The 25,305-nt window shown below is 48.6% G+C and overlaps 1 protein-coding gene across 5 annotated transcripts in view; it reads left to right on the top strand.

Moving 5' to 3' along the window:
• KMT2A (lysine methyltransferase 2A) overlaps positions 1-25,305 on the top strand; it is a 2,049,111-nt gene that overhangs the window by 403,700 nt on the left and 1,620,106 nt on the right. For all 5 annotated transcript variants that reach the window (XM_069614436.1, XM_069614434.1, XM_069614435.1 and 2 more), the window contains exons 7-8: positions 7,423-7,782; positions 8,340-8,419. In XM_069614436.1, coding sequence (XP_069470537.1) covers positions 7,423-7,782; positions 8,340-8,419 — 440 coding nt within the window. The remainder of the gene's footprint in view (positions 1-7,422; positions 7,783-8,339; positions 8,420-25,305) is intronic.

The raw sequence follows: 25,305 nt of genomic DNA, 5'->3' as shown, positions 1-25,305 counted from the left end.
CCCAGCTCACCCGTCCCCTCCGGACGACATCGCGTCATTCCATTCTATGATGGAGAAGGCATGCAAAGAATTTGGTCTGTCCCAAGAAGAACAGAAAAAGGATTGTTTTTTGTTCGACCACATGGGCAAGAGAAGGAGGTCGGTGTTCTCGATACCAATACTGGACCATGTTTGGAAAGAGGGGTTGCTGACAATGAGACACCCATTCTCAGAACCAGCAGTGAAAGGACGCCTAGAAAAAAAGTTTAAGGCTCCAGAGTCTACCCCCAAGTGTTTATCCTCCCAACCAACACCGCACTCGGTGGTGTCGGCGGCAGCAGCGAGGAAGGCAAAGGCACAGCACAAGTGCACGACTCCTCCTGAGAACGAGGCGAGACGCCAAGATGCCTTTGGCAAGAAAGTGCTCTCCGTGGGAGCGACCACAGTAAAGGCCGCAAACTCTCTGGCAATTGTGGCCAGATACGATAGGGAGATGTGGCACAGATTAGATCCGCTGCTTGATCATCTTCCAGAAGAACAGAGGAAGGCGGCGATGCTACTGGTCCGAGAGGGTGAGGAAGCCTCAAATCACGCAATAAACATCGCGGTGGATCTCCCCGAGTCAGGCTTCAAGCAAGTCAACAATGGGGGTGGTATTGCGTCGACAGTCATGGCTTAAGTGTACCTACTTCAGGCCAGAGGTGCAATACAAGGTCTTAGATATGCCCTTTGAGGGAGACCTTCTTTTCGGCGAGAAGGTGGACGAGGCCCTAAAAGGGATGAAAGAAGATTCAGACACGGCACGTTCATTGGGTGCCCTCCAGAGTGGCAGAAGTTACAAGTCTTTTTGTCCCTTTAGAGGGGCATCAGGTAATTCAAGATTCTCTTCTGGAGACAGATCCTTTGCCAGATCGGCTTACCCCTCCCAGGGATACCGACGTGCCTCACAATCGGCTAACCGTCGACGAAACTTCCAGTCTTCCAGAAAACGACCATCATACCCATCGTCGTCGTCGAGAGACCAGCAAAATAAAGATCAGCAGTGACATACCACGCACCGTTCTGGGGGGAAGAGTCTCAGCATATGTCGACGAATGCGAAAGGATAACGATGGACCAATGGGTGTTAGACACCATAAGAAACGGACACTCTCTGCAATTCAAACACAACCCTCCGCAAATTCCACCTGCGTTCACCGCTCAGTCCCATATGAAGGTACTGCAACAAGAGGTTACACTCATGTTAGCGAAGGGCGTGATAGAATTAGTTCCAACATCACAGAGAGGTCAAGGAGTCTACTCAAGATACTTCGTCGTAAAAAAGCCGAACGGCAAATGGCGTCCCATTCTAGACTTACGCGATCTCAACAAGTCCTTAAAGAGCCTAAAATTCAAGATGCTCACTCTGCAGGAAGTGATCCGCGCAGTTCAAAAGGGAGATTTCCTGGCGTCCCTGGATTTACAGGACGCGTATTTCCATATTCCAATGTGTCGGAAACATAGAGGGCCACTCAACAGAGTCGAATGCCTTTTCGGCATCCAGCAGCACCGCCACTGCCTGCTGATAGGGGTCAAGTGCTGCCAGAACCCCAAACATTCTGCGTATCCCGAATGTGTTGTTTTGGCTAGGCACGAATCCTGCTTGGTCGGCGAGAACCAGTGCAGGCATTAATGAGAGAAGCCTATTAGCGAGGATCTTGGCCAGGATTTTGTTGTCCAGATTGATTGATATGAGGCGATAGGACTTACAATCTTCGGGAGGCTTGTCTTTTTTGTGTAATAGTATTACGTTAGCTTCTCTTAGTGTCTGTTGGAGAATTCCGGATTCGATCGCTTCTTCGAAGACATTTAGCAGGAGGGGGGCAATGAGAGGGGCGAAGTGTTTATAAAACTCACCAGTTAGCCCGTCTGGCCCCGGGTCTTTGGAAGGCGGTAGACTTTTGATGGCTTCTTGGATCTCTTCCAGCATTATGGGTGCATTCAGTGGCTCACAGAGATCCCCCTCCACCCAGTAACGTTCTGTGTCGTTGAGGTAGTTCCAGATCGCATCAGTCTCTGCTGGGCTCCCGGCGCTGTATAGGTCTTCGAAGAAAGCCCTGAATACCTCGACTATGTCTTCTTCTTTGTGCAGCATATTTCCCTGCGGTGTCCGGATGCTGACCACCCTTGTCGGCCTCCTGTCTGCCGCTATAAGGCGAGCAAGAAGGGCTCCAGGCTTCTGGCCTTTGCCGTATTGTCTAATTCTGTGATTGTGCCCCAGAAATGTAATCTCCCGTTCAGCCAGTTTTCTAAAGTTCAGAAGTTCTTCTTTCAACCTCGCCTGGATTAGGTCTGAATTGTGTGCGGCTAGCTGCTTTTCCAATTCCTTCAGGTGCGTTTCGCAGCTCTCTAGTTCGCGTATGATAAGTTTTAGGATTCCGTTTTCCTTGGCTAGACAGACGCCTCTTACGTAGCATTTGAAAGATTCCCATAGCACTCCGGCAGAGTTGACGGTGCCTTGGTTGATGTCAAGAAAGGTGTTGATTTCCTCGCCTAGCTCGGTGGCAAATGTCGGCTCAGCGAGGGATCTGGGTTTGAAGCGCCATTGTGGAGGTCGTGGCCTGGCGGTCGGCAGGTGGCATTCGAGTGTTACCGTGGCATGATCTGAGAAGGTTTTGGGGAGTATTTGACATACTCCACATTGCCAGTTGCTGTGAGCGGAGACTAGCAGATAGTCAATGCGTGAGTTCGAATTATGAACACTTGAGTGGTATGTATAGTCTCTGGCTTCCCAATTCTGGGTCCTCCAAATGTCCGATAGGTCAAACGCTTTGCAGATCTCCTGCACTTGTAGGCTGGCTTTGGACGGGTGTGCTGTTAACTTTGATTTATCTTTTTGTGGTTCGAGATTACTATTCAGGTCGCCTCCTCAGATTATGGTAGCGTTTCGCACTTGCGAGAGGCGGGATAGCACCCAGTCGAAGTTGTTTGCGCTGTCTGTGTTGGGGGCGTAAGAGTTGACGAACACCACCTCATCTCCCTCCACTATGCCCCGAACTAGAAGAGCCCTTCCCTCGTTATCTCTTTCTGTTTGGATCAGGCTAAACCCCAGTGAAGAGTGAAGAAGAATAGCGACTCCCCTGGCATAGGATGAAAATGAAGAAAAGTAGCGATGGCAACCCCAACCGCGGGCCCACAGGTGCTCATTTTGCGGAAAAAGGTGGGTTTCCTGAATCATTGCCACCTCGACCTTGTGGCGTCTAAGTAATTGCAGGATCTTGCGTGTCTTAGCCGGGATGTTGCCCCCTCTAATGTTCCAGGTAGCTACTTTGAATGTACCAGTGATGATTTATATGACACCGGATTGCAGCAAGATCGGAGTCGGAGTCCGGACACATGGGACGGCTGGATTGAATGGCAGCAGCGTCAGGCGGGAGGGCTCGAGAGGGGCGGCAGCGGGGCTCTGGGTGAGGCCTGCGGTTAGGCGGTGGCGCATTGAGCGCGTTTCGAACGACAACAACAATAAAACAAATTTCCTTACACGGACAACCCCCAACTCTTCCGTTTGAAACCCCCCCCAACTGGAACATAATGCGTGCTGAGCACAGGTGGCCTTCCTAGGCTTAGTCCCCAGCCTTCCGTTTGCGAAGATTGTCCTGATGGCTTGATTCCTGCTTGCTTTGGGTCAGTGGCGCAGGTGTTTGTCACAGCGGGACTCTCTCTGCTCTTTCTCTGTTTGAGGCTCTGGACGTTTGGTTTGCGGATTTACATCCCCGCCGGTCGAGGTATAGTGTGGCTTCTTCTGGGGAGTTGAAGAAGTGGGTATTTCCCTCCAGTTGAATGCGAAGCCTCGCCGGGAAGAGCATCGAGTATGTAAACTGGTTGGCGCGTAGTCTGTGTTTCACCTGGGTAAACGATCTCCTTTGGGCTTGGACAGACGTCGAAAAGTCTGGGTAAAATTGGATGTCCCCGTCGAAGTGTAGTTTGCCCTTTTCCCTTGCCATTCTGAGAATGGAGTCCCTGTCCTTGTAGCTTAGAAGCTTGGCAATGATCGGGCAGGGGCTCCTGGCGCCGGTCTTGCTGCAGGGATTCTGTGAGCTCTTTCCACTACGAACATTTCCGATAGGACTGTGGGACCAAAAAGCTCTGTGCATAATTTTTTGATGTGTTCTTCCATTCTGACTGGTAGTTGTCTTTCTCTGATTCCGACTATCCTGATGTTATTTCGTCTGGAGCGGCCTTCCAAGTCCTCATTTTTGGCGGGTACAGTTTTCATTTGCCCCTCAAGCGTGGAGACCCGGGAAGTGAGTGCTGATGTGCTGTCGTCCAGATCTGACACTAGCTGTTCGATGGAGTCGAGCCTGGAGCGTCTGGTTTTGGGGTGTAGCCAAGGCGTGGGCGAGGCGATCAGATTTGGCCGCTTGATGCCGTGAGAGGGGCCGAGACCCAGACACGCGGGGAGACGCTATGGGTCAAATTGGCGGGGACGCCGTGGAGCGACCCCGGTTTGTTGGCAAAACGTAGACTCGCTGTCTCGCCTGTTTTGCGTGCTTCTGTGGGTCTCTGCGCGCCTCCCGCTCCCCACCTGCAGGTGTCTCGCTCCACCACAGTCCCAGTGCTGGCTGTGGGCGCCCGACTCCGTGCGATTCTCCCCATGCCGCTTTCCACTGGAGGTGGTCGCGGCAGGTCCCGCGGGTGGCTCTTGTCCGTCTGCGAAGGATTTTGGGCAGGCGGGTCGGGTCTCCTAGGCCCCACGCAGGTCGTGACTGTGCAGGCCGCACTACGCAGCGAGTTTCTCATGGAAGGCGAGTCCGATTCATTACAAATTTTCGACAGGGATGAGATGCTGTGCGAGGATATATTATTCTTTGCAGATTTAGTGGTTTCGCCACAGGATTGCCGCGATTAATCAGGATTCATGCGGGAGGCAGCCGGGAGCGGCCATCTTGGTCAGCCCTCTAGCGCCCTCTCTGGTCCCTATCTTTAAGAAAGGTAACAAAAAAGATACGACAAATTACCGCCCAATTGCGTTATTAGACGTAATGGGGGAAAGTATTTGGCTCTCTTCTACTAGACAGATTTAAGACCTGGGCCAAAAACGCGCCTTTTCAAACGGGATTTAAGAAGAATGTGGGTACAGCGGCATATATCTTACTTCTAAACGTCTAAAAGAACAAGGTGTTGGAAGGAGGGCCTCGAATCTTCATCGCCTTTATTGATCTTACCCAGGCATTTGACCGACTAGAGAGATCGAGACTATGGTCAAAGCTCGAGGCCTGGGACTGCCCTACAGCCCTTTTAGGGCTGTATCAAGGCACTTCACACTGATACCAGCATGAGAATTTGCCTAGATCAACAAGGATCACTGTCAGCTCAGATTACAACATCACGAGGTGTAAAGCAAGGGTGCCCGCTCGCTCCAGCCCTCTTCCTGGCATTTATGGGTGACATCAAGGACTCAGATGCAGAAATAAGAGCATTCCCGCCGAAGATATGCAAAACAGCAATCACGAGGCTACTTTTTGCTGACGACCTAGTCCTGCTAGACCAAACACTGATTGGGCTACAAAGCCGATTAAATGACTTAGAAATATATATTCAGGAAAACACCTTCGAAATTAATGAAAAGAAAACAAAATTCATGACTCTTGAAGTAACTAGTAGAAGGAGAGTAAAAACTTACCTCACCCCTGAAGGAACTCCTATTGAAAAAGTACAAGACTTCAGATACTGGGGGCGGGCGGGGGTCATACTAGACAGCACAAAGCAAGACTGTGCAATGCAAGTGTCATTAAGAGCTGAAGTCAACAAACTGGCGGCTCAAGATAGAGCCATTGATAAGAAATTTGGCAGGTACTCAATGGTCCCAGTGTGGGAGTTTTATTTAAAAAAGTGGTGCCTTCATTAACAAATGGAAGTGATGCTATGCCAAATCTACCGCCAAAGATATGGTAGAAACTAGAAGCAACATTTGGGAGGAAAGTGCTGGGTCAGCCAAATTCCACCCCGGCTGCTTCCATCCGCCGAGAACTAAGTCTGCCTTCCTTGAAAGGGACAGTGAAACAGTCTGCACTGATGCTGTACAGGAAATGCCTGATGGCAAACCCCCTGTCAGTCTAAAATTGAATAAATCAAGAAATGGAGACAAACAGCAGTAAAAGGCCATGTTTGTGGAAGAGGGACAACATCGAAGTGCTTGAATCAATAGAGTGGGATGAAGAAACACTGATTGGTAACCCTGGAAAAATCCTAAAGAAACTGAAGGACCAAGACTGGATAGCTACGCTGGAAGACGCAGGAAAAAACAAATTAACGACACATCTTCCACCTAACACAAGGAAATTAAACGAGCTCCAGCCTTTCATCAAAAAGTTCCCAAGTAAAAAGGGGAGAGATCTGCTTTTGCACACTCTGTTAAACCAGCTCCCAACAAATAAGATTTTGGCCATTAGAGGCAAGTCCCCTTCGAACCTGTGCCGTTTTTGTAAAACACCAGAAAAAGAAACTATTCGACATTTACTTTTAAAATACTCCAGTAATCAACAGATGCAAGAACGATACTTAAAGCATATCTTCTCGGACTTTGTTCTGTTGGACGAACACACGTGTTGGGCACAATTGATTGGTGGCGATAAGACTCAGTGGTTACTAGCAACTTATACAATTCTTGAAATCATGAACCTTCCAGTGAACTAGCTAACCACGAAGGACCTCTACAACCTAGAGAGACAAATAATGTAAATAAGAACTGAACAGGAAACCTTCTATTGTCTATTTGTTTTGTAAAAATCTAATTTTGATTAAATACAAAAAAAACCAAAAAAAAATAAAAGGTTCTCACTCTCTCCAGGTTAGAAATTAAGTCCCAGAGTCCAGCAAAAGAGCTGGGGGTCTGAAAGGTAGAGAGGAATGAGCATGTTTCTGAGGATTCTCCCTAACACTTCACCTGATTGATGAGCAGCTCTCGCTCCTCCTGATGAGCAAATGGAGTATATTTGAACTATAAAAAATAGCCTTTATGATGTCAGAAATCTAAATGTTGTCCTTTTGTTGCCCTGCACATTCCAGTTAGCTTATCCTGTTTTTCCAATTTCAGTTTATTGGCAATTTTTGCTAGGCCATTTTGAATATTTCAGTTCAGCCTTGGTATAAAACACATTATCCAAGCTCTTAAGATGCCTCATATTGGTTGTCCTACTTTGTTCACTTATAATGGGAAAAGAACAAGTACAAGAGTGCAAAGAAAATAACAGTACTGATGAATTATTCATAACTTTATGGGGAAAGTTAAAGAAAAGATCTCTAGATTGAATGCAAGCACATCAACTTAATTGTATCTGCTTGCTAACAGTAGGCTCTCCTACAAATGTGTTTTAAATCTTGCAGATCAAGCCTATTATATTGTATCATTTTCATCTAGAGACTTTGCTGCATTTGTCATTTACCTTTATATTTGTCTTTCTAGTTGTGAAAAAGAAGGAAAAGAAAAATAAAAGTGGTGAAAAGAAAGAGAGCCATGTAGGTAAAAATGCTCTAGATTCAGGACAGAAATCTGAACCTCCTGGCGACCCCACACCGAAGAAAAGTGAGCCGCCACCAAAGGTCAACGAGGAAGAACAGGAGGAAGCTAGCACCCCCGTCCCACCTCCGGAGCCCAAACAAGCCTCCTCACCTACAGCCAGGAAGCAGTGCAAGACAAGCCCTCCACAGCCTCCTGCACCTCCCCTAGCCCCTGAGGCAAGCCCTGCCCCACCAAAGAAGGAGATGCTGAAGACAACACCAAGCGAGTCCAAGAAGAAACTATCCCCGCCACAGCCCGAACCAGGTGAGTAAGGCAGTCATAGCTTCATGCTTATGGTCCCACATTAGAGGCCATCAGTACAGCTCCATGGCATCTCTATTGCTGTTTGGCATGCTACTTTTAAGTTTTATATAAAAGTGACATTTGGTATAGATCCTAATGTGACTGCTATTTAGCATGACATCGTCCATAGAATCACAGGCTGTGATGAATTATCCATCAATATCTGGCAAGGTTCACCTAAAGAGCGCGTATTAGACGCCAGATGATGATTCATAGTCACCCGAGAATCTATTGATGCTCCCAGGCTGGAGAACCACAAATACAGCTCAGAAGCATTTTCTTTTCTTTCAATGAGCAGCTCTTGCATTTTTAGAGAAGCACTAGCACAGAAATGATGGAGCTTGATGCTTGCAAGATTCTGCCTCCTGTACTGCTGTTTCCACATCAGATCACGGTGTGCTTGCCCCTTTCACTGCTGTTCATTCTCTGTGCATATTAACTCTGAAATGCTGTAACCAATATTAGATTTTTGGGGTTTTTAACATTTTTCCTGTATATCAATTCTTTTATTTCCTCAGATTCAGAGCAAAATAAACTGAAGAAGCTTATTCCGCGTCCAAGTGTCCCTATGAAACAGAAACTAAAGGAGAAATTAAATGTATGTAAGCAAGCTTATGCTATTCAGCATTTCTGTGTATTCCGGCATTGTGTTAAATTATCTTTGGTGCAGTGTGTGACTATGATGCAGAGCTCACTGTCATCTGTTAGAAAAGCCACATTCTTGCAGTACTTATATTAAAACCATGTGGCACCTACTCGCATGCTGTACATTTGAATTGTAAAATCTAGTGCCTTCCTCTAAATTCTGATGCAAGTCCTGGAGGCCAGCAGTCAAAGGATTGCCTTCAATACGCTGAAAGACAGGTATCTAAATGTGTTCAAGCAAGGGCACAGTGGAAAACATTGTAATCTCCAGGCTTTCTGTGATTACAGAATCATGGAGTTGCCCTACTTGTAAATCTCAGGATGTGGAAAAGATACTCTTTTGCATGGGCTTGGTTCATTGGGAAAGAGCAGATGCAGAGAAGGAAAAACCCTCTCAAGTAAGAGTAGCCGATCTAGAATAGCCTAAAGAGGGAAGGCGCCATGAAACCTGGCGCAAGGGATCAGAACTGAATCAGCTTTTTTTGTTCTTAAAATCTGCAATCTCAGGGACATTGCAACCGTGGCTCCTTTACATTTCCTGAACATAAGCTCCAGACTTCTAAAACACGGTTCAGGGAGACAGACAGAATCTACTGCCGAATATAGCTGTCAACATAACCCCCCACCTAGAATTTACATCTGCTTATCCTGGTTGCCCACCTGCTTATCATGTTGGTGTGGTATGCATACTTCCATGAATTTACAATGATATTCTGGTTTTAACTGACAAATATTTTAACCTTAATCCAGAGACCTCTCATTAGCGACGCTCACGGAATATAAGAGTAAATACAATATTTGTTTAATAATGGTAGTGGTCAGTAATTATAAAGTGCAATTTACGAATGCATGCAGTTATGGCCTTAAATAATGGAGGTTGATTCTTGAATTAGTAGCCCTTATGTATTGAGTTTAGAAAGATACAAAGCTGACGGGATTAACAGGCTGTGAAACCTGTGACCGGAATGTTGCACGCACAACTCTGCAGAAGGCAGTCCACCAACTTGAGCCATGTTCGGGTCCATCTGTCTAGTCCTTTCCCTTCTCCCCTGTGGTCTCTTCAGCCGTTTACACGCATTGTACAGCTATGCTTTCCCATATCGTCTTTTAAGTGCCATTAAGCGCTGCTAGGTGCTATACAAGAAATAAACATACGCACAGAGATTAGAAGCGGTTACTTCCAGGTTATATACCTATCAGTCCAGAAGGCGCACACTGACTAAGACAGAGAATTTATACTGACGGAAACATCAGTCTGCAAAAGTAAACAGGCACCAGTTAATGAAACGTGAATCCATGTAAACTGCTGCTCACTACCAAAAGTGTCAACACTTTTCAAAGTCACAAAACAGAACAATATTGAAAGCCATGATCAGAAGCCCTCCTCCTGCTGAGCCCATTCAGGCACACTTTCAAAAGCCATAGAGCAGTAGGATGGCAAACTAAACCTTCATAAAAACTGCTGAACTTGCCTTGGCCACCCACCCCAAACCTTTAGCCCCCCCGTCATGATCTCCCTCATCCCTCTCCTCCCCATACAACTATTCTGTCCCTGTCCTTGGAGTAGCTGAGCTCAGGGGGTCAGATCCGCATAGCACGCACCCAACCCACCCAGTTCCTTGCTTCAATTCACCCTCAAAGCCGCAATAAGAACATGGGTGGAGTTCGGCACATTCAACCTTAGAGGCGGGCAAAGCACATCATGAAAACAAACATTTAAAGTCCAATGAACTTTTTGAACATTGCAAGGCACGTCTATCTGCAAACCCGGCTGTAACAATTGATGAAAAATTCAAAGCCCTGAGCAGCTCGCTCCATCCCCTTGAGTGCAGCTATAGCAACAATACTACAAGTGCCATCGCTCACCCCATTCCCACCCTTAGACAGCACATCAGCCGATTCCCCTTGCACAAACATGACATGCAATCACCCTTGTTCCCTCATGACCCACCCAACTCCTAACATTACAATACCCATAGCCTCAAACATCCACCTCCCAGGTACCAGGTCACTCCGATCCCACAGCCTTCCGAAACGTGACACTGCAACAAGCCCCATGGTTCTACCCTGAGACGAACCACAATCAACAAGATCTGCCAGTGTCCCGCCCGCAATGTGGCAGTAATTTAAAGAGACATGCAAATGAATCCCCCATCTTTCCCCAGTCCATATCCCAGTCCATATCCCACACACCATCTGGCAATTGTCAAATATTGTTACAAATGTAAAACATGGAAACAGGAGACAGTCCCGAGGCAGAAATGAAGAGCTGCCTCCAGTGTTCAAATCTCACCACAATTGTCACCTTTTGGTGCTGGCGATGCAACGAAGCGCAGTGTGTGGACAAAGGCCTAGTGATAGTTGAGTATAAATCAACCTCATACGTCCCGCCACCTTTCCTCCATCCTTGTGGGGCGTCCTCCAACATTTTGACGGTACCGGAACATTTGGAAGTGAAAGATTGAGCTTCCCCTTTGAATTAAGTCCAGTGCGCGGGGGCGTGGCCCTGGGAATGGGAATGCCCCTCAAGGCCCCGCCCTCACCTCAGTCCCTTTTTCCGCATGGAGGGTGTCGGACCTGACAGCTAGGCGTGAAGACTTTTTAAACTTTCCGCTTGCTCCCCCTTGTTTTGTTTTTCAATGTTCTTCACCGCCCTTCGGCGCCTTGCCTCCCCTGGTGCATGTCGGCAGCAGGAGGATTCACGAGAGGTTTTTCCATCGACCGCTCGTTCCTGGCTTCGGACCCCCATGCACTCTGCCTTGAGTGCCTGGGTCCCGAAGACCGCTGAGACGTGTGCGTGGCTGGCATCGCTCTCGGTCACCGGGCATTGAAGAACCGGTTGTCACACTGAAGGAAGATCTTCCACGCTTCTCCTCCAGGTCATATAAAAGAATTCTTTCCATGACGCCATGTCAAGACACAGTAGGCCTTTTGTTTAGTGCGGCACCTCAGCGTGGAAACTCCTTGCCAGGGATTTCCACATGCAAGAGTACCTTGGATTCTGGTTCTGGAACACCTGAGGCCGCTAAGGCTACCGGCTCCCAAGCCAATGAGCCCAGGGGCTCTACTGGGCGATCCGTGGGCAGACCTGAGGTCGCTAAAGCTACCTGCTTCCAAGCCAAGGGGCTCAGGAGCTCTACCGGAAGGTCCAGGTGGGGCAATCAAGTTTGTCGTCCTCGCCCCAATCGTCGTGTTCTACCTCCAAGGTTCAGTTCTTAGCACGATCCAGCATTACTACCAGCTCTGTTGCTGAGTGCGCACAGCCTACTGGAGCCACCTCTGAGGTCGTGAGTCATGGCATTTCGACTACCGGCGTGCAGGCCGAGGGCTCGTGGCCTATTGGATGCTTCTGCTTCAGTTTAAAGGGCCAAGATGTGTCCTCCCATATCTGAACCTGCATATGGCACGGGGCCTAAGCATGCTCCCACCCAGGGTGTGGCGCAAGGCCCCAAGATGGCGGATAAGCACGTGCCTGAACCTGCTAGATCGGCGGCCGTCTTGGATTGTGATCAGGGCCTTCCTGGTCCATCGCCCATTGAGTGGGCCATACAAGAAGGTTGCAGTCCCTCTCCCTTGGGAAGTGGCAGTGGACTTTGTGGTACAGACGGTTGGCCTCCGTAGGTGTACATCTACCCATTGCAGCCTTATGGCTACATGCCACAGGATCCTCAGCGCTTTGATCAGGAACAAAGACCCAGTTCCGCAGAGGGCAGAGCCCCTCAAGATCAGCGGCTTGCGAGGACCATTTCTTCTACTGCTTCCTCCTCCTCATGCGTTCCACGTAGATGATGGGGCTCCTCAAGGATATGGTGAAGGAAGTGATCCCACCAGTTCTACGTCCCAGGCTTCCACCTCTGGGCACTCCGCTGTTTCCTCCGGTGCTACCAGTGCCTTTGCCTGTCCCTCCTCCTGTCCGGGCCCTTCCAGTTATCCAGACCCCGCCTCCTGTCCCACCAATGCCTGCCCCTCAGCCTTTGGATCTGTCTGATCAGGGGGGTGACCCCGCTGTCCCGTCCCAGGGCCCGGACTCCACTCAGTCTGTAAAAAAGGGTGGGGACGACGACTATGATGATGACGACGCTCAGGACGACAAACCCTCGGCATCTGTAAAGGCCTTTCATGACAGCCTTCAGGGCCTTGGGAGTTCTTGGGGGTCTCCCAGCCAGAGGAGGCATCGCAGAAATTGCGAGTGCTAGCCGAAGTTTTGGGCAAGCGCACCACAAGCCATCCAGGCATCCATCTTCAAAAAGATGTCCTGCAGGTGGCGAGAAAGGTCTGGGAGTTGCCCAGGGCCAACGCCCAGATGTACAAGCCATTAGACAGCAGATTCAGGATGGTGGATGGCGAGCCAGTACTCCTGGCCTCCCATCCCCCCCTCTTCAGTGGTGGCTGTAGCCTCGCTGTATTCTAAACCATGGTCTTCATTGTCTTCCTCCACGGGAGCCACTTCCAGTTGTCTGTCCAAGGAAGGCAAGCCTGGAATCTTTTGGCAAATGCTGCTACGTCATCTCAGGGCTGCATTTTCAGCAGGCGAATGCTGGTGCCCTACTAGCCGTAGCAAGCCTGAAGCTGTGGCAAGAGCTCGAGGATTATCTGCCCGACCTCCCTCTGGAGAGGCAAGCCGCCTTCAAGGCCGGTCTGTAGAACGCCCGGGTGACTGCGCAGGACCTCATGGAGTCTTCGGTCTCCCACATCGACACAGCCAGTAGAGGGCTGTCCCTGGGGGTTGAGATGAGACAGACGGCGTGGATGCATGCCACTAAGTTTTCAGCAGATGTGCAAGAGCAGACCTTGGTTCTTCCCATCGAGTGATTGGACCTTTTTAATTCATCCACCGATGACAAGTTGACAAAGAAGAAGACTTGCACACAAACCGCCAAGTCCTTCGCCATCCTGACTAAGCCAGGGCAGATGTCGTTCCCTCACTGTCAGGGCAGGACTGACTTCAGACCATGTGCTTTCACTGGCTACTTGGGGTTTCGGGACCGTGGTAATCGGATGCCTGACAGGTCGCCTAGTGACCACGGGAGGAAGTAGCAGAGGACTTTGCGCAGGTTTTTCCGCTCACTGTCCTCCGCTCTCGCCTCAGATGCCAAGAAGCAGTGACTTCATGATCAGGGAATACAGCTCACCTTTTGCGTGACAGCTGGAAGCATTTTTTCAAGAATCCGTGGATCCTTTATATAGTCTCCACAGGCTTCAGTCTTCCTCTACCATCCTCTCCACCTCTACGTCAGAAAGGGTCCCCGGCTCTTTTATGGGAGACCCCTTCTCTTATGGAGATGCAGGCGGTTTCTGCGCCAAGATTTTTGCAGTACCCAAGAACAACCAGGCTGACCTGAGGGTAGTTCTGGGCCTATCCTCAAACGCTTCAAGATGATTACTCCCTCGCACATAGCAGAGTCTCTGTGTGCAGGGGACTGGATGTATTCCCTAGACCTGAAGGATGTGTACCTTTATGTCCCCATCTACCTGCCTCATCGTAAATGTATTATGTCGTACCACTTCCAGTACAAGGTGTTGCCTTTCGGCCTTAACTCGGATCCTTGTATGTTCACTAAACTGATGAATGCAGTGGCTGGTCTCCTGTGCCTGGGGGGCCATTACCTATACTCTTATCTGGACGATTGGCTGGTCAGGGCCAGCTCACCCGGGGGGCAGCGTGCTCCTGCCAACGATTGGCAGACGTTCTTCACCAGCTGGGCTTTTCCCTCAACCGACGGAAGTCGCAGCTGACGCCTGCTCAGGATCTGGTGTTCTTTAGAGTGCACTGGGACACAGCTGTTCAGCCAGTGTTCCCTACGCCTGAGAGGCTCCTCTCCCTCCGCAAACCGATGGGGCACTTTTGAATGGATTGTGTCCTCCCACGTATTCCTCATTTTATAATAATCTCTTCAGCTGCTTCGGAATTATTTTTCGACATGGGTCGCTGTGTGCCGTCTCGTCAAGTCGATGTCTCTCGAGGGCCTCGGTTCGACTGTCAACTTCATCATAGTTATAAGTAGCGCATGCAGAGCCCTTTGGCTTCAGTTCCGTTTTTCCGAGCTAACGCTTCGATAGAAATCGCTAGTTTTTTTCGTTTCGAAAATGTTTTCTTCATCAGCACCATCGATGCCTAAGTCGGACTTCAAGAAGTGCCAAGATATTGGTTCGAAGATGTCGATCACCGACCCCCACCGCGTATATGTCTTTGGTACCTTGGTTCCGGGCATCGTACCTCCGACTGCGGCTCCTGTCAGTCGATGACCGAAAAGGCTCTCAGGGAGCGAAAAGGTAAATTGGTGGTGGGGAGGTTACCTTCGAAGTCTCCTTCGAAGAGTTCAAAAAAGACTGATGAGTCGAGGGCTTCTTCTTGATGTAAAAAAATCAAAATGGTCTTGATCGAGAAGTCGATCACGCCATTCTTTGTCTTCCTCGAAGAAGCCAAGAAGGACAAGCAGAAAGCCCATGCCCCTGTCGATCTGCAAAAAGACGACAAAGGGAAGTCGAAGACAAACTCTTCGGAACCGAGCCTAGCTGCATCGAGAAAGATCTTGATCCAACGAGAAATCGTCGAGGGATTTGACTAGTCAGGAACTTAGCCCATCGAGGATTCCGTTGAAGAGCACAATAGGTCTACTATGCCGATGCCTTCACGGACTCTGTCGGCACGGTATCAAAGTCGACGTTGACTAAGCGATCCCGACTTCGAAGTCCTTCTCGACGATTACTTCAAAATTGTCGAAACCAGTGGTGGTACAGGAAATGATTTTCAAACCTTTACCTATAAAATACTTTTAAAAGTCTTTATCAGCCATCTATGAGGAAGATCATTCTTCTGATAACACACCACCTTTTGGGCTACAATTCGACACCCCTAACGATTCAGAAGAGCTAATCTCTGATTAGTCCAGATTAAGGGATTCATATGACAGCCTTCAGTCAGCCATTGGGTTAGATACCTCTCCTGAGTTAGTTTGGCAAACCAGATCCAACTGAACATGCCGACTCCTTATATAGAAGTAAGGTTATAGAGTTTTTAGGCTGGAGCCTACTCCTTCTTTTGAACATGATGATATGATATCTTGTAAATATCCAATTTTACCTTTCCACACTGCGTTACAGAAAAGGGTCTCTGCAAATTGGGAGACACCAGAAACTGCGGCTGTAGTAAATATAAATTTTGCCAAAAAATACAGACCATCCAGCAGCGACCCAGAGTGTCTAACTAAGCAGCCTAAACCAGAGAGTTTGGTGGTTCAGGCTACTGCATCTACCAAGCAGTCAGCATACCCATCCATCCATCCCTCCTGATAGGGATGATAAGAGAGTGGATGCCTGGGCGAAACAGGTTTTTACGGCTGGAGGTATGGCATTAAAATCAACAAATGTGACCTGTACTTTGTCACGGTTTACATTTACCTTGTGGGACTGCGTAGCTATGGCGTCTGACCACTTCCCGGAAGGGGAGGAAAAGAGACAGCTTCCTGGCAATCATCAAGGATGGTAAAGAGGCAATGGGTGAATGTCTGCAGTCAAGTCTGGATACTGCAGACAGCATCAGCAGATCCATGCCAGCTAGTATAGTGTTACGCAGATTTGCGTGGTTGAGGAAGTCCGGATTTGCACCACATGTGCCAGCTAGGCTATTCAACATGCACTTTGGTGGCTCGAGGCTGTTTAGCAGCAAGGCGGATGAGAGTTTGGAAAAGCTGCAGACCTCGAAAGCGGTGGCTGAATACCTTAGCGCCGCCATTAGACAGCCTCAATACCCCTACTGTGGCTCATCTTCCTGGAGGGGTAAGTCCTTTCGATTCTACTCCTCAATTGGAAGAGGCCAAGCTGGTCAAAGAGGTCAGAGAAAATTACCTCGTGGTGGGAGAGGTGCTAAGCCAACCCAAGCAGCGGCAGCTTTACCCTCCGCCGCTGCTTCAGCCTCCTCAAAACCACTCTGAGGCCTTGACTCACAAGACCCCGTTGGGAGGCAGACTTACTCAGCATCTGCTGGAAACTGTAGCCCAAGATTACTGCCTTCCTTTCCAAAGAATGCCTCAGGATCATCCACCAGGGAACAACTATTTCAAAATTCTGGATCCGCTGCTTGTGCAGGACCTTTTGACCCTGCTAGAGAAAGGTGCAATAAAACATGTACCTGTAGTGGAAAGAAACAAGGGTTGGTATTCCCCAAACTTTCTGATTCCCAAAAAGGACGGAGGATTGAGACCTATCTTGGACTTTATAAACTTGAACAAGTTCAAATCCTTCAGGCTCTCCAACTCCAACACTGGATGGTTTCGTTAGACCTTCAGGATGCTTACTTTCATGTGCTTATCCATCTGAAGCACAGAAAGTACCTGCGGTTCTCAAGATCAGTTTCGGGTTCTGCCATTCCGGCTGACCTTCCGCCTGAGGGTTTTCACCAAGTTGATGGCAGTGGTGGCAGCGAGTCTCAGGACAGGGGGGATTCACGTCTACCTCTACATGGACGATTGGCTGATCAGGGCTCCTTCACCCGAGCAAGCCCGGGAACATCTCGGCGTAACCTGCCACTTGCTCCACAGACTGGGCTTCTTCCTCAGTTGCAAGAAGTCCCACATGATACCATCTTAAAGACTTCAATTCATTGGAGCAGTCCTGGATGCTTCCTCAGGAAAAGCCTCGCCACCCGATCTGAGAGCTCAACACATTCCACAGATGGTTATCAAATTCATGAGTGCCCAGCATCTTCCTGCCTTTGATTTATTTTATTTTTTTGAGGTTGCTCGGTCTCATGGCATCCTGCATTTTCCTGGTGCCAGAGGCTCGCCTGAGAATGAGATCCCTCCAATGGGCTCTCAGTACTCAATGGTCAATGGTCCCAGTTTTCAGGCAGAATGTCAGACCACCTGAAAGTTCTGAGCAGAATCTCTCAGGACCTTCTGTGATGGGCTTGCAAGGACAACATATACCAACTATGTGGATGACACCCACATACTGCTTCCTATCACAAGAAATCATTACACAGACACTATGTCCTTGAACTCTATCTACCTCACCATCCAAGCCTGGATGGCGCAACATGAACTATGTCTCAACGACGATAAAACTGTGCTCCTCATTGTGGGCAGCTTACCTAGGCTAAAGAACCTACCACCAGCCTACAAATCCTTTGACATTGACGGCAACAACATTATGGCAGCCAAAGTAGTAAAAACTCTAGGCGTTTACCTTGATTCGTCACTCTCCCTAAACAGACAGTTAACGCCATCACATCGACCTCAGCCTACACGGCCAAACTTATCACCACTTGCAGACCTTTCTTAACCACGGACAATTGTATTACACTGGCTAGAGCACATATCCTCTCCAGGATTGATTATTGCAACTCCTTGTTTGCAACTCCTTGTTTGCCGGATCTACCTCCAAAAATATCAACTAGCTTCAAATAGTACAGAATAACGCAATCAGAGCGGTCCTCAACATCCTGAAAAAAGAACACATATCTGGAGTCAGAAGAAGAATCCACTGGCTACCACTGCGAGACCGCATTAAATTCAAAATACTAGCCCTAACGCACAAATGTCTATCCAACACTGCTCCGCTATACTTGAGAAAACTAATCTCAATAGCACAATCCGCTAGACCAAACCGCTCATCATATGCAGGTCTCTTTGCTACCCAGAGATTCAAACAACAAAAAGCAGGAGGCTGCAGCTTCTCGACTATTGCAGCGAAATACTGGAATGGCATGCCCCTAGAGCTAAAAGTAGACCTATCGCTCTGGTCCTTCCGTAGAAGTCTCAAAACCTGGCTCTGTAGCTAAGACGCCCAATAAATTACCTCACGCCTTGAGAATTGATAGCGAATTTGCTACCCTATATAGTTCAAGTCCCCATAAAGGCAACCACTGTTTTAAACGTATGCATGCTAGGAATGTACTGTTGAAATGTTTAACTTTTCTATGCACCTCCTGGAACTTGACCATGAATATAATGTAACCTACTTCTTAAGGCTAAGCACCCAGATACCTGCAGCATTGTAACCAATTTCTTAAGTACAAGCGCCTAGATGCTTTAGGGTTAAGTGCACTTTATAAATGTAATAATAACCAAATAAACATTCTCAAGGGAGAATTTATTTGGCAGCCATGTCCGGAAATAACGGTAGTGACGGACGCCTCACTCATGGGGTGCGGAGGCCACACAAACCATCTGACAGTCCGCAGTTGCTGATCTCCATCGGAGTCCAAACTGCACATGAAGCTTTTGGAGCAGAAGGCAATCCGACTAACGCTGAAGGCCTTTCTGCCCTCTGGACGGGGTAAGAATGTCCTGATAATGACGAACACACAGTGGCCATATACTACCTCAACAAGAGAGGTGGTGTTGGGTCACTACCACTGAGCAGAGAGGCGATGCAGCTCTGGTTCTGGGCAATTCAAGATGTAATATCCCTGTCAGCAGTTCACCTAGCCGGAGAGGAGAACATGGCGGCGGATGCTCTGAGCAGGCAGAGCACAGTCTCCCACGAGTGGGAACTAGGTCAGGAAGTCCGTAAAGATATCTTCACCCTTTGGGGAACCCCTCAAGTGGGTCTGTTTGTGGCCAGTGTCACCCAGAAGTGCAAACTGTTTTGCTCCAGGGAATTTCCTCCAAAAGGAGCTCTAGGGGACACGTTCATGGTGGACTGGGAGTTTTTTCACGTCTGTATGCGTTTCCCCCTTTCCCCGTCATTCCTCACGTGATCAGGAGGTTGAGAAAGTTCAAGAAATCCATGATCCTAATTGCTCCGGATTGGGCCAGGAGGACGTGGTACCCCAGACATTCTGGACATGTCCATCTGCCCTCCAATGAGCCCTCCTCAAAGAGAGGATCTTCTCCCACAAGAGGAAGGTAGAGTTCTCCATCCAGAGGTCAAGACACTCTGCCTTCACGCATGGTTTCTGAAAGGCTGAGATATAAAGACTGGGACCTTCTGGATGACGTAATGGAGATATTGCTTTCAGCCAGAAAGCCAGCAACAAAATATTCGTACCGCTGCCGTTGGAACAAGTTCAGCAGCTGGTGCAGGGATAAGAATGTGGATGCCTTTCTATGTGACACACCTATGGTGCTTTCCTTTTTATTACATTTGGCAAATCTGGGGCTCCAGATTGGATCAATTAAAGGTTCCCTGGCGGCGCTGTCTATTTTCAAGCGCTTGTCAGAGGAGGATTCATATTTTAAGATCCCTCTGATTATTGAATTCCTAAAAGGCCTTACTAATGTATTTCCACCAGTTCCATTCAATGCACCTGTATGGGATCTCAATCTAGTGTTAAGATTTTTAACATGCATTCCTTTTGAGCCTCTACACTCATGCCCATTAAGATCTTTGACATTAAAAACGGTTTTGCAATAACGTCAGCCCTCAGGGTAAGCGAGTTGCAGGCCCTTTCCTGTAAGCCTCCTCCTACAGTTTTCCATAAAGAAAAAGTTATTCTCAAGGTGAAACCTTTTCTTTCCAAAGGTAGTTTCCGACTACCAGTTGTCGCAAAACAATCGGGGAAGGAGGAGGAAAGATTACATAGACTGGACCCAAAAAGGGCTCTCGGTTTTTACATATCCAGAATGGCTAAAGTTTGCCAAAATGAACAATTATTGATTGGCTGTACTGGCCCCAAATTGGGTCTAACTTTTACTAATCAAACCATATCCAGATGGATTATCCCGGCTATTGGTGAATGTTACAGATCACCGGGCAAGGGCCCCGCCGCAAGTCCTAAGAGCACATTCCACAAGGGGCATGGCAACCTCTGCTGCTCTTCAGAGGTTTCCCAATCAAAGACACATGTGTTCAGGTGCCACTTGGTAGTATATTCATACTTTGGTAAGACATTACTGTCTGGACTCATCTTCCTGTCAGGGAGTCCAATTTGCAAAAACAGTCCTTCATTCGATCCATGATTAGAACAAAAATGTAAATTTGAACTCCCACCACCAAATTATTAAAGCTTTGGGAGTCTATCAAAAGATGAGTAATATGTGGGAGGACACAATACATTCGAAGAACAAGTTACTTACCCCCGGTAACGTTCTTTTGATTGGCTGTTCCTTCCACGTATTCCTCATTGCCCCTCCCAGCCTACCCCGCCATACATTTTACGTGTTCTTACACTTGACACTTTCTGTGAGTCTAAGGTATGCCTGGTAATTCCTCTTCAGGAGGTGGGGGAAAAAACAGAACTGAAGCCAATGGGCGCTGCATGCGCTACTTATACATACTGATGATGACTTCAACAGTCGAACAGAGGCCCTCGAGGGACATCGACTTGACGAGACGGCACACAGCGCCCCCTGTCAAAAAAAAAATTCCGAAGCAGCTGAAGCTGGAGAGATAATTATCATAAGATGAGGAATCCGTGGGAGGAACATCCAATCGAAAGAACGTTACCAGGGGTAAGTAACTTGTTCTTCTGGCCAACTCGACCACCTCAGCATGGTGATTCCAGCACCTTCTGGGACTGATGGCGTCTTGCGTGCTCAAGATGAGGTGCCTCAGCTCCACCTGGTGGTCATTTTTGACCAGGAAACGGGAGTGCAGTCAGACAAGATCCCAATCTCCAAGCTCCTCCTCCCAGATTTTCGCTGGTGGCTGATGGACTGCAGTGTGGCAGTGGGAGCCCCATTTACCCGACCAGAACCCATTCTGATGGTGACGTTGGATTCCTCGCTGTCAGGCCGGGCGGCTACTCTGGAGGGCTACGCCATTCATGGTGCATGGTCCAGGACAGAGGCCCTCCTGCATATCAATCTGCTCGAGCTTAGGGCAGTGGGCTTGGCTCTAAAGGCTTTTCTGCCTCTAGTCAGGGGCTCTGCGGTTCAGGTCAGGTCCAACAACTATGCTACAATGTTTTACCTGAACAAGCATGGTGGAACTCATTCCCCCTCCTGTACATGGAGGTGGTGGCGATATAGGAATGGGCCCTTACGGAAGGGATTCAAATTTCAGCAGTCCACCTCCCGGCGACAGCAACACCGAGGCGGACCAGCTGATCCACTTGTGGTCAACACCTACGAGTCGGAGTTGCACATGGTTAGGGAGAATTCTCAGAAATGGGCTAATTCCTCTCTCCCTTAGAGACCCCCAGCACTTTTGCTGGACTCTAGGGCTTTTGATTTTTAAACCTGGAGAGAGTGAGACCCTTTTCCCCACTATCTCATGTAGCTTTCTGTGATTTGGTGATTTGGTTTTGGAGTCTGACAAACTCTATAGGCGGCATTGTTACCTTGTGTCACACAGCACCTTCAGTGCAGTGGCACAGGGAAGTCTTGGATGTCTCAAAGGTTTAAATACCTTCTCTTGGATAAACTACTGTTTCCAAGAGCAGTGACGTGAAATTGACTGTACTCACTTTTTGTAACTTTCTAGACACAGCACACACTAACTTACAATAGGGTGCTGCAGGGGTTACTTAGTATCCCCTTTGTCTAGTTTCTCATGTAACATTTTTATGTTACCCTTTCTACAATTAATGGCTGGTGGCAGTGGTTTACTTTTAACTATCATTGCAAGTTTTTACAGCGGGCTGCAATTGCAGCCTTGGTAAAGCACCCATGGGTGCCCATTTTGTCAAAATGGCCCTGGTCGTCTTTTTTAGCCATTTCTTGCTGGAAAGGTCCTTCTTGAGATTCACTCTGCGCGCCAAACCAGGTCTGGTCCCTTTGTTCGCTTTGTCTTTGGCGGGATTCTCAAGTGAAGCCCGCCTCTGGCTCCAGTATGTCTGGCAGGGGCAGGAAGTGAGGCAGGTGCCCGAAACTCCCTGTGCGTAATCCCCTTGGTTACAGGAATGCACCCAAAGGTAATAGGCCGGCTGGCTGTCCGGCAAGGACTGCCACCCTGCTGTGTGAATAACAGCTAGGCTGGAATGAATAGGAGAAACCTGCATAAAAGGGGAGGCCTTTTGTCTTGGAAGGCAGAGTCGACCACTGGACGAAGGAACCCGAAGAAGAACTTAGAACAGACGCCTGCTGCAAGTCCTGGACGGTTGGTTTTGCCCGGTGAAGCCCTGCTGCTGTGCTGAAGCTCTGAATTCGTTTCGACTAGAGAAGCCCTGCAAAGGCGACTTCTCCCCTTGAGTTGGTGGGAGCAGTCAACTCCAAAGTGAACTTGTTTGGACATCCTCTCGGAGCTGGCTGTACTTCTACTGCTGCTGGAACCGAAGTGCCAGGGAGAGGAACACCAAATGGAATGCATCACTTTTAAGTCGGACCCGAGTGCTGGGAAGATCCTCCGGACTTCCCTAATGCAGGGCTGACCAAGCCTGAGACACCTCAACAGAGTGCTGGACCCCAGAAGCAAGGAAAGTCTGAGGTGGTATCCGAGACCTGCAGTGTTGTTGTTTGCTATCAGACGCGAGGAGCTGAAACGCCAAAGTGCCACTGAATTGAAGTTTGCCCTTTGCTGTCGCCGACCAACCCGTTGTCTTGCAGGAGTCCCCAGAAGTCCTCCCTCTTGTCCCCACAATTGAGGCACAGGAACAAAAGGATCTGCAGAGCCACGCAGGAATAGAAGCCATCTGGAACCATTTCTTCTAACCAAAGCTACTGATCAGTCTAAGAGAACTTACCTCTTGTTGTTGTAGCCTTGCTTGATCTCAATTGAGACTTGTCTTGGTTGCTTCTGAAGAGTTGCTTGCATCTTCTACTTCTTACAAGCCTCCCAGGTTGTGGCCCTACATTGATTCTACTTGTTCTACAAGACTGCTAAAACATTGTGCAAGACATTTATTCACCTACCAGAAGTGCTTCAGCTCACCTAGACTTTTGCCCAATTGACATTGGCTGGGCTGCCTCCCTGAATAACTCTTCTTTCCTATGACATTGTGCTTTGCCTTTTCTTCCAGGAAGGGGTTAACTTACTTTGCATTGTTTGTTCAAAAGTACTTACCTGCTTCAGAATAATTGTGTGATCTTGTGTATTATTCTATAACCCTTTTCTTTGACATGCTTCTAAGTATTGCTCTAAATGCAACAGTGATATATTAATGTCCTCAGTGTCCTAGTTATTTAAGTCACCTGAGGGTGTAGGAAGAGTTTGTGTGTAATCCCCAATAGGTATTTGCTGATTTAAAGAAACTGAGTGTGTGTAATTTGGAGTGTACTTGTGTGTTACTATTATATTGCCCCTTCTGAAGAAGGCTTATTCAAACTGACTGTTAAATGAATTAATAATTGTTTAACCAAGAAACCTTGTGTGTAAGAATTTATTTTGATACTTGTCACTGTGAATCTCTGTGTAACCACCCTACTACTCACATTGACCCCTCAGCCACACTACCAACCTGAGTAGTACAGACCTAGACCAAAGGTTGGGTTCCTATTACCAGGAGGATAAGGTTGTTGTAGTGCACCCCAAGGGTACTGCTCCAAATCTTGCCTAACACGCATCAACTCCTTGTGGTCCCTGTTCCGGAGATGGGGTTTTCTGGATCTGGACTTGTTTGCATCTTCTCAGAATTCCACGTGCCCCCTCTTTGCCTCCTGTGCGGGCCAGGGTCAGGGGTCTCTAGGGAACGCATTCCAGCTCTGCTGGCACGGCTGCAGGTGTTATGCGTTTCCTCCGCCCTCGCTGCTACAGCGGACTCTCCACAAATTCCGGACTTCGGTGGGCTGCAGCCTCATCCTGATCGCCCCGTACTAACCATGGAGGGCCTGGTTCTCGGACCTTCTGCAGTTGCGCTAGCAGGGGCCTGTCCATTTTCCGGTCCCCTGCAGGGGCTTCCTGACGCAGCAGGGCGGGGCAGTGGAGGTTGGCTTTTGCGGCCTGGTTCCTAACCAGATGAGGTTGCAGCATCCTCAGTTTTCAGAGGACAACTGGGACTTCATACAGGAGGCTGTCTACTCCATCTCAGTATAAGCATGTGGACTAGATAGTGTCACCGGGCTCGCGACAAGGGCACGACCCACTCACCTGCTTCCTGGATGATCTGGTGTTTTCTGCTCATCTGGCTCGTTCAGGTGGATACCTGCCGCACCTATTTGGTGGTATTGGGGCTTCCAAGAATTCCCCTGAGCAAATTTCTTTAGACGGCTAACCCGGTGGTTACGGCTCACCTCAAGGGGTTGTCTAGGCTCTTCCCTCTGATGCATAGGCCACATTTAGTCTGGGACCTCAATGTGGTTCTCACTGCCTTGCAGCGCAAGCCCTTTGAGCCGATGGCCTCAGTGGACATCAGGCTGGTGACAATGTAGACACTCATCCAAACGTCTTGGTCAAAGTGGTCTCTGTTCCATTTAAATCAGGAAATCTGCTTGCCGGTGTTCTTTCCAAACCCACAGTTGGAGGCAGAGAGGGACTCTGCATTCTTTGGACCTCAAGAGGGTCCTCAAGTTCTACCCCTCTCTGACAAAATCCTTCAGGAAGTCTGAGGCATTGTTAATCACCTTCGGGGCTCGTCTCCCGGCACCCAGAGTTCCAAAGCTTCTATCTCCCGTTGGATGGTCCAGGCCATTTCAGAGGCGTATATGGCCATGGGAAAACCAGTTTCTGAGGGGATTCATGCCCATGCAGTCAGAACTAAGGCTAAGGCGGTTCCGTTTCAGAAGCATGCTTCTTGGAGTGTCATCAGCAAGGCGACTACTTGGGCAACTGCGTCAGCTTTCTTTAAGCACTACACCCTGGAGGCCAACTCCAGGCACGATGCAGAGTTTGGTCAGGAGGTTCTGAAGTACCTTTTTGCTTTATCCTAGATATGAAGCAGGTTGTCATGGCTTCACCCTATGGTTTTGTTCGGTAGAATCATCCTCAAGGATGGAGGAAAGGGGACGTGACGTATGAGTAATTAAAGGTACTCACCGTAGTGACTAGAGAACTCAGTCCCCTTTTCTCCATACATCCCAC

This window comes from Ambystoma mexicanum, chromosome 9 (genome assembly GCF_040938575.1).
Source record: "Ambystoma mexicanum isolate Mex_15411 chromosome 9, UKY_AmexF1_1, whole genome shotgun sequence".
Classification (NCBI taxonomy): Eukaryota; Metazoa; Chordata; class Amphibia; order Caudata; family Ambystomatidae; genus Ambystoma; species Ambystoma mexicanum.
The sequence above is the reverse complement of the archived record's forward strand: the minus strand, read 5'-3'. Positions and strand labels throughout refer to the sequence as shown.